Consider the following 12,640-nt stretch of genomic DNA (forward strand, 5'->3'; position numbering starts at 1 on the left):
ACGGTGTTTTGCTTCTAGAAGTGGGAAGCCACTTTGATGAATCTTGGGGGTCTGAAGACAGAGGTTTCAGAGGACGTAACTTCTTACAGCTGATGACAGATCTTCCTGCTTACCTACAGCAAACAAGCTGAGGAGGCAGCTCTGCTTTTCTTTTCGCTGTTGTTTCATCCAGATGGTCAAAACTGTATTTTAGTTTGTTCTGGATCTGATATTGCAGAAGTATTTTTGGTCCTGCAAACTTTTCACTTAAACAGTTTAGTGGCTATAAATGTGTAATGATCGCTGTTGTTACCTTTGTGATCCACTTGCATTAATGACTTTCCTTTTGTCTTACTTGGCATATGAGGTGAAACAAATGAAAAGCTGTATTAATTATTCATCAACTAAAGAATCTCTTTCACTGTTACTATGTTTCAGGTTTGTAGATACCTTTGCATAAACTAATTGATTTTAGGCATAATATTCCAAGTGGTGTTAATTAATAATTTAAATATAATTATTTTGGAAAGCTTTTTAGCTTTATTCTGAGCAGCTGGCACCAGAAAATAGAATTTGGCAGGGATTTAACTTCACAAATATGGAGCAAGTTTTCTGCAGCTGTTATCAAATGGAATTAGTAACTGAAAGGTGTGGGAATTTTTTTGCATGAAAGGTTAATCAAGCACAAATCCAATTGTGTTCTACCCTAAGATTAAACTTGAAAAAAGTGCGTAGTAGGGGCAGGGAGTTTCCTAAGGCATTTGCACCTCACTGTGACTGAGGAGGGAGGGAAGGAGGAGGGAGGTTAGTGCCAGAGCAATCATATCTTTTATCTCAAGAACTATTTTCAGCAAGGTATGCTGATCTTATTTTCCATACTCCCACGCTTTGGATAAGAGTTTCGGGAAAACTTTATTTTTCCTTTGCTGGGTATGGATCTAATGCAGATTTCAATACCTGGGGACTGCCAACCTTTTGGGTAAACTAATAATTTGACTCCCTGCAGAAGAAATTAAGGTATGTCAATTCAAATAATAAGCTGATTTATTGTAAATTGTCAGAAAAAATCTTTACTTCCTGTGCCAGTGTTGCAAACTTTAGCCACTCTGTGTGGAGAGAAATTAGCTTGTCAAATACAGTTTGCCCATGGGTGAAGAGGTTTTTAGCACTGTAACACTGCAAACAAGAACCTTTGGGGTGGCAGAGCCTTATAACCCGGGGAGCAGGGCTTGGGATGGAAACTGGGTGAGAGCAAATGCTTCCAGATGGAGCAGCATTGCCCTGCAGAGGCGCTGATGGCTGGCAGCACAGGCAGCTGCCAGCCCTGGCTGCAGGAAGCTCCTGGCTCCGAGTGCATGGGCACTGCTGCCCTGGCGGCGGGCAGGCTCGCTCCTGTCGGCAGCAGCTGTGTGCTGCGCCAAGGCCCAGGTGTCCCGGTGTCACTGCCACCCTGCCAGCCTGTACCGCGGCACCTGCCCCCAGGTAGGGCACGGGCGCTTCCCAGCCTTCTGTGGAGCCAGTTTCAGTGGCTTTAATTACATCTGCGGTTTGGATGGCTTTGCTTGGCCATTAAAATCCATTTCACAACGAGTAGTATTGAAATGAGCAAGGAATATTTGTGGCAGCTGTGGATTTCCTCCAGGCCTACAGGAAGAGTAAATTAGTTACTGAAAACTTGACAGTTTGTCCTGAGTGCTTAACTCCTTCCTCTCTGGAAGCTTGATTTTCAGGAGCAAGCGACTTTAAAAGGAAATAGTATACTAAATGTTTTTTTATTCCTCCACCCCCTTTTTACGGTAGGTCTGTAATTGCAAAACCAGCCAGAAGTGATTTGTTTGGAGAGGAAGTGTGGGAACTTCCTTTATAAATATTGCCTTTCCCTTCGTGTGCATCCAAAAGAGGTTTGCTCTGCTGGTGGAAAAAAAAGTGCTTGAACTGAACAAGCGCTTATTCCCGTGGCTCATGCCCCATGTAAGCATGAAAGACAGAAATTTTATGGGGGGGAGCCAAGAAAAATCACACCTAAAAAAAGAAAAAAAAAATTAAAAAATCCCAAAAACCAAACAAGGAAATTTTAAAAACTGGTTGTTGGCAAGGGAAAAGCTGGAGTTGGTTGAACACGGAGGCGATCAGCTGGGGTTTTGCCCATCCATTCCCTGTCAGTGCTTTCAGATGTGTTCATCTTCTGTCGGGAGCACCGGGCAGTTCAGGTCCCGCGGAGGGATGGGGCGAAATCAGTGTTTGCAGAGCCGTGATTACAGAGCCTGCTGTGACCTGCTCCGCGAGATAGGACAGCGCCTGCCCGTGCCAGCTCCTGCCGCTGTTGGGAATGGTTTCTTTTTTCAAGAAGTGTCAACATATATATCTTTCCTAGTGAACCTGAAACAGTAGCCTGTACCCTTCCCCAGCCTAGAAATAAAAGCCTTTGAAATATTTGCAGAAGAAGGGTTCAGCTACACCCAGGGCAGTGTCCGTGCCCAGCAGCAGCAGGCAGATTAGGCTCACAAGGAGAGACCAAGTTTTAACCTGGCAGGCGAAGCCATGCTAGACTGCTGTGCCTTTTTTTGGGGGGGCAGGGGTGTTTGGGGGTGGTTGTGGTTTGTTTTTCTCTTAAGTGAACAGTATCAGGGTGTATGGGCTCTTTGGGTGTGCAGGGGCCAGCTGGCCTGGCTTGCTAACATAAATCAGTGCAGATGATGGGAAACAAGGCAGGGGGTCCCGTTCCCAGCTCTGAAGGATTCCAGATTAGGAAGACAGGTCACAGAGAAAGCAAGGGAGAGTGTGGAGGGAATCAGGCTGATTCTCTGAGAGGCACTGAAGATGACAAGAGCCCTTCTGTCTGATTTAAAGGAGCAAAGTGTTCTTATATTGCTTGTAATTAGGTTGAGATTCACCTTGTTCATTGGATTTGATGGACAAATGAGACATTCCTGCTGTTATAACTTTGGATTGCTGTGATGCTTTCTGATCTGTTCAGCAAAAGGCACAGCCAGGCCACTGTTGTATTAATGAGAAGGTTGTGATTTTTATACATTTCTCAGTGGGGAAGATGAAATTTCACTCAAGCTCCCAACCAGGCTTTGTAGTGGTTCCTTTTTCCACTTTTAGAAACAAACAAAAGAATGAAATTTGCAGTGCAATGGGCTATCATGGGAGAAATCAGTCACTATAAAAGAAGACACCGGAAACTTCACTGATCCATCCAGCTGGTCTCAGGCGAGGCTTGCCTGCCTCATCATACCCGTAGTCCTTACATCCTTTCATACCTCACTTCAGAGAAATGGACATCTCAGTTCAGGATGACAAAGGAGTAAACTTTGGGTGATTTTTACTTTTTAAATAAAATTAAAAATAAAATTCACATCTCTCCACTTCTTCCTGTACTTTCTTCTCTGTTCAATGCCATACAAATGCATTTAAAGCCCTACAGTGCTGAGGATAAACTTTTCATTCTGTTATGTCTTTTCTCTTGTTTTCCACACCATTATTTGCTGCTGTCTCCTTGTGTCTCTTATTGTCTCTTATCCATGCCTCATTCTCCATTTAACATTTTTACCTTACTACACTTTGCATTTTTTCCTCTCTTTTTTCACATTCACACTGTCATGCCTGCTCCTTTCTCCATAAGGCAGGTTGCATTCTGTAATTCAAGGAGTAAACCTTCAAATTCTTGTGTGAGTACTGAGTACATGATGAAAGAGGCTGCAGGACTGGGACCTAGCTTGGCAGACATCTGGGAAAAGGTAGTGAAACCAATTTTAAAGTAGTCTTATTTACTTTGGTGGTTTGTATCATTTTGGTTCGCTATTAAAATGTGAATTTCTAAGGTGAGGTGAGCACCAATGGCATTATGTAAATAAAGAATTTCAAGAACTTAGTATAAAAGCCTTTATAGAGGTAATATATTACTTCGAGTTGAGAGAAATGAAGTGGCACTTTAAAATCAGTTTTACTAGCACCCTGTGTTAAAAAAAAAACCTTTCTTTTTCTTTTTGTTTAACCTCCTCTGCAAGCCTGGGCATGTTTGAGGCTACCAGGATCCAATTTCATGTAGTATCCTATTTCAAATCCAGACAAGAGCAGACTGATAGAAAATCATGCTGTCAGAAGTAAAACTGCCTGTGGAATGCCTTCAGTGACACAAAGATGAAAGGGAGAATGTAATATAACAGATACTGATTTTCTTTTTTGAGGTGTGAAGCTCTGGAGCAGTGTTCTTGGATATTGCACCATTTACTTTGATTGAACAGTAATGGTTGTAGAACAGTCTTGGTGAATTTTAGTGTTCTCCAGTTAGTAGTTAACAACTGTGTTATGAATAGGGGATGGTTGGTGTTGCTGGGGCTGTTTTAAACCTAAGCAGCAGCTGTAGAATATTTCATGGCAAGCACAGAGCTACCTGTAAGTCTGCATAACACCAGAATAACACAGGATTCCTAATAATTCTTGTCAATGAAATGCTTATTGGTATTTTGAAATGATTGGGCTACTTCAGTACTTTGAAAACTGCTGGCGAATGTGAACTAGTCTAACTGCTCTGTGTTTATATTGGTTTTTAGGGTCAGCACAAACACAGATGGCAGTCTGCTTCGTTTCCCATATGTTTCTTTGCCTCTTCCCTGTCCCACAGAGGCCAAAGGATTAAAGAAAAAGAGGACTCTATGAGAATTGAGAACAGAGGGAAACAGAAATAGTGTTTTAGGACTTCAAAGGAGTAGGAAAGTGGAGGGAAAACTGAACTTGTGATCTTTGGTTAATTTTTAATTCTGGGTGTCATGGTTTATAAATGGAACAGCATTCCCGAGATAAGTGCTCCCCCATATCCCCAAGACTCTTCCCAAACAAACCACCCACTTGCTCACCCTGCTTTCTTTCCCCTTCCTGCTCCAGGGGTGGAGTTGAGAATTGGAGACATAAAAGGGGGAAAATTATAGGTTGAGATAAGAAGCAATTCACTGGAAACAGCAATGAGATACAAAAATGAACAGTTAGAGCAGCAGCATTAATAGCAAAGGTATACAAAAAGAGGGTGATTTACATGGAAATAAATGCTCACCAACCAACAAGGTGATGCAACCCTGAGAAAATTAGCAATGACCAACCTGCCACTCTTTTGTGTGACCCAAAGCCACACTTTTCTTCCTAGAATGAGTCCCTTATTTCCCACTCTCCAAGCCCCTCCCCCACTAGTGATTATGTGGATGGTATAGAATAACAACCTAGACATATCCACACAGCTCCAAGCTCTGTCCCCTCACAGCTACTGCAAAAAAATTAACTCTACCCTGGATGAAACCAGGACACTGGGTAATTAAAACATTTGGCTATGCCAGGATTATGCTGAATTCCTGGAAAACTAAGAGTAAACATTGTTCTGCTGTAATGTGGGTCTGTCTCCTGTGTCCTGTGCTAGGTGATGCTCAAGACGTGGGGAGCATCTTGCATTGCTGGGAGACCACCAGGTTGCACAAATAGGTCCCTTGCATGGAGGGGGTGTGTCATGCTGGCTGGCCTTGGCTCCATGTGCTCTCAAAAGAAAGAGGGAGGCTTCAGAAAAAAAAAGTCAGTGTCCTTACATTCTGATAAAGTGCTCTCTAGAGCCAGCCGAGAGAATAGTGGTGAGCCAAGCAGAGGAGAAAGGAAGTCAATAATAAAACTCAGGAGCTCATGTGCTAGGAGTGAAATCTGGTGCCTGTGGTCAAGGAGATGGAGAGGGCAGAATAGAGATGACCAAGAGTCATGTAAGCTAGAGAATCAAAGGTGAGGGAAGATAATGCATTGGCCAGATATTGTGTGATTCTGAGTTAATTAAATACACTTCAATGTTTAGAGTATTAGGTTGACATCTGATATCACCCTAAAATTTTTAATATTAAAGTCTATATCCTGTTCCCACGTGGACATGGTCTCAGTGTTGTAATTTCACATTCCCAACATTGAAATGTGAAGATCCATTCTCAAAATCAAGCTCAAAAAGCAGTATGTAATATTATCCTATGTGCTTCATCCTATCAAGGGTACTGTGCTTGTTAGCTCAACAGCTGGATAAAAGTTCCATGGACATGTAAAAGTCTATATGAAAAGTATCTGCTCCATATGTTACATATAGCTGAAGGCTCAAGGGAATGAGTTTTGTGTCTGGGAACCGGATAGCACAGCTTTCCATCCCTGACCCAGTGCATGCCCTTTTTAACAAACAAACAAGATCCTTCCTCAAAGAAAAGTGGTTTATGATCTGTTTTTAGCTCTAGAAGCAAGCAATAAAAAAAAATAAAAAAGAACTCAATATGTTCTTACCCATACTTACAGCAGCATCAGCTTTAGGCGCTGCAGAACAAGTGTCACACTTTGTTCCTTGCTGCTTTCAGAAGCTATTATCTCCCTGGCAGTTCCAGTGCCAGGGCAGCATGTTACCTGCTTGCAAAATTTTGATCTTGGGCACAACCAATCAGCCTGAGTTTCTCATCTATTTGAAGTGATGGCATTTGAGACCTTGACCCTGAATACAGAGGTGCAGTTGCCTCATAACGGAGAGGGCATTTGCAGGATGGGGAGGTTGTTCACGGTTGTCCTGTTTCTGCTGGGTCATTGACCATACAAGGTGGTCTTCATCTTTTCCCCCTAAAGGTGTATTTTGATTTGAAAGGCAGAAATTTTGTCATGTGAAAGGTGGGAGCAATTAAGCTAGTTCAGATTGAGACAGGATAAGAGCTAAAAGAAGTATAACCTCTTTCTGTCCTCTGCGGGTTATGGTGGGGAGAGGGAGTCCTCTCTCCAAAAAAGCAGTTCAGGGAAGATTGATTCCAAATCCACAAGACAATCCATGGCAGGACTCTTTCTGTCAAGCTAGTGGAGAGAGAAGAAACAGGAAGATTAGCCTTGTTAGACTGAAGTTAGATTATTAACCATTAGCCTTTTTAGACTGAAGTTAGTTTATTAACCATTCCTCTACCAACTTGCTCTGTTGTGCTCATGGTTTCTGTCACCTTTAAAGAGCAATTTGTCTAAGTTGTCGAAGTACTTTTTGCTTCAGGTCACTTTGCAAGTGCCTCCAGCTGTTAGAGGACCTGAAAATACATAACAATTATGTATTGAAGTACCTTTAGTTCAAGCAATACATTTTGACTGGCCTGCGGGCCAAACCCATACCACAAAAAACCAGATCCAGTGTAAGATACTGAAAAAGAGCTGCTGTGCTAGGAGCAGGAGGTAGAAGGAAGAAACAAAACCAAACAAACCAACGAAGCCTTGTGGCAGATGGTACCACCTGTGTCCATCCAAAGCAGTGTGCCATTTGACTGGAGAAACCTGGAAAATCTGATGACTCAGTCTGAATACATAGGGAGACAGTGAGCAAGATTTCTGGCTTGTGTCCCAAGCCTCTTACGGAAAAGGCGTCCAATTTTATAACACAGAAAATTGAATACAATTTGGTAGCATCATTCTCTGGCACAGCTGAACTACAGACTGAAATGCCTGGTGTATCCATGTGAGAACTCCCACATAAGTAGTTAGATGACTCTGTGCCAGGTCCTGGGTTATGGCTGAACCAGTTCTCTCAATAAATACATTTCTGATATTTTTAGCAAAGGATATACCTTTAATAATACCTTTATTATTGGGGGTATAGCTGGCTGGACATAACAGTTAGGGTTGACAGCATTTGATTACTTTTCGAGGCTCAGCCAAATACTAATTTCCACGCACCTCAGTTCTGGCATCTGCAAGGCTGGAAGGGGAACCAACTGTGCAAGACGTGCCTAAATTACTGATCAGCAGTGCTTGCAAAAATGCTCGTAAGGAAAGAGAAAACATGGATATATAAAGCAAACTTCTCAGCAGGATCAAGTCTTGTTTCCTTGCTGACTACCTCCACCTCCTTCCTTCTTGGCTGTCAACAGGGTGGTAATGGTTTGCATTCCTTGGTACTTCCTTTTAACTTCCTTTTAACTCTGAATTTTCTTTTCCTTTATATGTTTAAGTTGCACCAGATCTGTTTTTCCTGTTCTTGGTAAGACATAGAAAGAAATCTGCCCTTTACCTTGGCCCTGCAGTCTAATTTTTTGTCTGTCTCTTGGCTTGGCTGCTTTACTTACACTTCCCTCCTACGACCTTCCTCAGTCCAATCCTACATTCTCCAGTTAGGCTATGTCATGCAGCTGTGGTCTAAATATCTCACCCAGCTCTTCTCCCATATGCCTCATCTCATAATTTTGGTGAGCATACATGTTCATCCTCTACCCAGTGAGTGTTGTTCCCTCATACAGCTTTTCCCTGCAAAGAGATGAATGTACACAGTCTGAAAGAGCATCTTCCCAAAGCAACTGCATACAGGGTATGAACACAGGAAATTAAATCCCATGGAACATTAGCAAAATAAGTTTGGTTTAGGACTGGGCAGCCTCAAGAAGCATGAAGGGAAGATAAAGTCCTGCTGATGTTTGTGTCTTACTTCCCTGAAAGCCAGTGATACGTGAGTCTAAAAGTCATGTTCAGTTGAGATGAGATGGCTTTGGGAAAAGGCTGTGGACTTCGCCATGTGTTCGGGCTCTCTTACCTGGGAACTGCCATGTGGAGGTCTTTTAGTACGTGTGTTGGCTTGTGCTGCAAACTGTTTGATTGTGCATTGTTTGCTTTCCGAAAAGCAACTGAGAAATAACTCTGTGTAAGGAACAGGTCGAGGCATACAACACTCACTGTGTCTATTGCCTGGAATATTTTTTTAAGGACAGTTGTCATCTTCATATTTATGTTGAACAATTTACATGAACTCTTTTTACCACTTTTTGGAATATACAGTGATGTTAAAAAATATTTGGTGGTATTCTATCCTGCCCTAAAAGGACAGATATTGCTTCTCTTCCATTCTTAAATGTTTGGTCAGGGGAGGTGCCAAGCACTGCCAGTGGTCAGAGCATGTTCAAGCTCTGGCTAGAGGAGTACCAAGTCATACAACAACCCATCTGTAATGCTAGGCATTGTTTTGGGTAATACATCAGTTTACTCTCAGTTCTTCAGTAATTAGTTGTACATCTGTGAGCAACTGTCCATCTGATTTACTGTTCTAGCAGCTATTGAAATAGAAAACACTGCCCCATTTAGCTTCAGGATGGAAAGTTATAGTGTGATAAAGTTGTTTTTAAAGTGTAATAAAACTGACTGTATATAAACAAATTACAAGTTTATATTACACTGTAGATGATCCTAAATCATATTTTAAAGTTCATAAATTTAATGTGATTGAACATAACTTAATGCATATGAATATATTTTTAATTGTTACCTTCTTTTATTTAGTAAGAAGATTAAACTGTCCTGGAAAATAACTTGATTATAGTGAAGAAGACTTAGTGGAAAAGTGAATGTAAGTATTTCAAAGCATGTGTCAATTATTTATCTTTGCAAACCATTGACATTGTGATATCATAAATCATGCTAAATTGGCAGCCACTTTTATTATGGTGAGAATGCAGGATCTGATCACTGTGCATATGTGTGTGTGTGGTATAGAATATCTATTATGTGGGTCTATAGGCTAATATATACCTAAATGCTTTTAATGGGGCCATGTGCTATTAGTCACTTGCATGCTTAAGAACTATTTGCAGGGAAAATGACATGAAGTTTTCACTAAGAACCCTTAAAAAGATCAAAAAACCACTACTCCCATATAAATACCCACAGGGATTCTTAAATTCAGTAATGCAGACATATTTTCCATTTCCAGAGGAATTTAGTCTAACTTGGAATAATGCACCCCATATATAGTAATTTTTGGTATACTTGCCCCAAAGATGTGAGATTATAGTAGAAAAAGATTGCACTGTGGATTGGCAATTCAATTTGGAGTGAAATACAGCAGCTGCAAGTTCCAGGCTAAGTGCATCATTGCTCACTTGAGGTCACTTTTTCAAACCTGGAGTCAATAGTTCTCTAACAATAAGAGCTTTGGTTCATTTTCTAGAACCTCTTCAAACTGTTACTTTGCTGGTGAATATGCCATTATTTCTCTTAAAGTAATTTCCTTCCTTAGCTGTATTTCATACTAATGTGAACCCCCTAACTGTGTGCCTGCACATGTGTATTTGTATGTATATATTTGTGTATGAGGCAAAGCTGTGTCTCTGCAAGTCACTCCCCAGGAGACCTTGAGTGGTTCTGATGTGCAGGGCAGCAACAGTCATGAACTTCTAGCTACCACAGATTCATTCCAGTGGTTTTTTCATATTACATTTTTCCCACGATCTCACCTTCCTTTTCCCAGAGCCTGACTGATGAGCTTCGAAGCAGGCAACTAAGCCTTTCCAAATGCTAAATAAAGTATAGAATTAATGACTTAGATGTTAAAGAGGACAGTGATTATGTCTTAAATGTCTAACAAGCTGGGACAGTTGTAATTCTAGCCTTTCAGGTTTTACTAACTTGTCTTCAATAATTACTGGCTGACCAGCAGTACTAAAAACTGCAGGAGCTGCATATAGCACTGCAAAGTGCTGTCTGGTTTATGTAGAGTTGTCTACTGATATAAGATTGCTTGAAATGAAGATTGTTAGATTTGATAACATTGTACCTAAATTGAAGATTTACAGATTAGGCAATGCCTTGATACATTCCATTGCTAGTATCTGGCCCAGTTTGAAATGTATGTAGGCTTATAAAGTATAAAATCAAGTCCTTTAAAACCTTCCAATGTGTATTGAGCAAAACAATGCAGTTTGAAGTAATTTACTGAGAAAACTTTAGTTGCCTCAAGATCCTAAAAATACATTTCAAATGACCCTGTTCAGGCCAGTGACACTTCCTGAACTATCCCATGTGTGTGACAAGTTTGTACATGTAGAAGTTTTTTGTCAGTTGCTCTCACATTTTTCTCACCACTCAATCTCAAACTGTTACTTCTGGGAAACTCAGGAAGGGTTATCTTTAGTAACTATTTTTTGTGCAATAAGCAGAATATTGTTGCTTTCTTCTTTGTTGTTTTCAAGGGCCTGTTTAGCAGGAGAGCACGATTTGAATGTCAGTTGAGCTATAAAAGATATCTGCCCAGTTAAAATGTCATTTCATGTATGTATGTATGTATGGAAACAACTAAAACACATGAAGTAGAGCTGTATTTCAGGAAGCTGAGGAGTATAATATTGGCAATGTGATTATTAGCTGATCCTGAAACTGGCAGAGGACTAAACACATCCTGCTGCAAAGATGGATGCTAACATTTTTGTCCTTCATGTAAAAATAAATATCATCTCTAGTATATGTTATTTTTCTGATATTTTGATTTTGTGCAAATGTAATCTGAGCTCCTAAATGTAAACCTTCTTTTTGATCTGGCTCTTTCAGGTATCTGACATTAAAATTAGAGACTTATCCTTCTAAACATCAGTCATTTTCAAAAATTAATTGGCTGGGTTTTTTGCAGTAATACCAAATCAACAAGTTTTTGTGGAGAGGACAAAACACCTTTTCATATGCACTTTTAGTTTTGTATCTCAAAAGTGGCTATGGGGATATTCTTCTATACAAAGACAGCAGAGCTGAAGGGAGGGATCAGGGGACCTCATGGGAACCAAGATGAGCAGTGGCTTTATCTGCAGCCACTCACAAACTGGAGGTAGAGCCCTGAATCTGTGAAATCCTGCACATGCTCTTATAATCATCCATTTCGATGTGTAGCACGTCTAGAAATATTTATTAAAATTTTTGGTTTAGTCAAAATTGAAAATTAAATTTGAAACTTGAGCTTAAATACATCATAATGGTTTGGCAGAATAACTGGTAGAATTTTGGTTTTGGTTACCCATAAAGCCAGAAGGTGGAATAAACTTGCTCTTCCTCATTCTCATCCAATGAAATTTTGGACTGACCTTTCAAATAGATGAAAGACCAAGTTGGAATGCTGGATAAACCCAGTGAAATGTTGGCTTGCTGTGTTTCTTTACCTCACAAAGAGGCGAAAAGAAATGGAGAGAGTGAGGATTTTGTTCACTCAAAAATAAGGAAGGGCTAGGAAAAACACAAAATGGGCTGGTGGAGATGATGAAAAGCCAATTGTGTAGCCAATTATGCTGATGCTACATCAAAATAATCTTGAGGCAGTGACTGCAAGGAGAAGGACAGGGAGTGTGTACCTTAGGGAATCAGGAGCAGGCACCATCAAGTAGTGCACAGGATGAGGGGAAGAACACTCAGCCCTGATTAGATACCAAAATTAGGTTCTCGCTGCACATTTTGTAATCTGCGATCCCAGGAACTAGTTCTTAATGTAGCACTGAGTGTTTTTTCACTGTTCTCAGCAGTATTCCTTATGTAAAATGTCTGCACTGGCATCGTAAATAGCCTGATTCAAACACCCTTGTGAAGGGTGAGGACCCCATCATGTCATGTGCTGTCACTAAGCTCTGCCAGCTGGTAGGCAGGTTCTTCCTGGAAGGTCTACAGAGATGCTTTTTAGACTTCTAGAATTATAAAATATTTTCTCAAAACCAATGTCCATCTCAAAAATGTCCATCTTAGTTTGAGGATCCAGCTGGCTATTGTAAAATTAATTATTGTTTCAAAGAGCTTGGCTCCTATATTGTGAATGCTATAAATAATTCTCAGCAACATTTGGATAAAGTAAATAAAGCATAGAGTCACACTTGATAATAAGGAGAAAAATAAA

General features: G+C 40.6%; 1 protein-coding gene across 1 annotated transcript in view; it reads left to right on the forward strand.

Moving 5' to 3' along the window:
- PLXNB2 (plexin B2) overlaps nucleotides 1-12,640 on the forward strand; it is a 241,864-nt gene that overhangs the window by 117,902 nt on the left and 111,322 nt on the right. The window contains exon 3 of the mRNA XM_041471550.1: nucleotides 9,277-9,343. Within this exon, the coding sequence (XP_041327484.1) occupies nucleotides 9,342-9,343 (2 nt within the window). The 5' untranslated portion in view covers nucleotides 9,277-9,341. The remainder of the gene's footprint in view (nucleotides 1-9,276; nucleotides 9,344-12,640) is intronic.

The sequence above is a fragment of the Pyrgilauda ruficollis genome, unplaced genomic scaffold (assembly GCF_017590135.1).
Source record: "Pyrgilauda ruficollis isolate IOZ18807 unplaced genomic scaffold, ASM1759013v1 scaffold27, whole genome shotgun sequence".
NCBI lineage: Eukaryota > Metazoa > Chordata > Aves > Passeriformes > Passeridae > Pyrgilauda > Pyrgilauda ruficollis.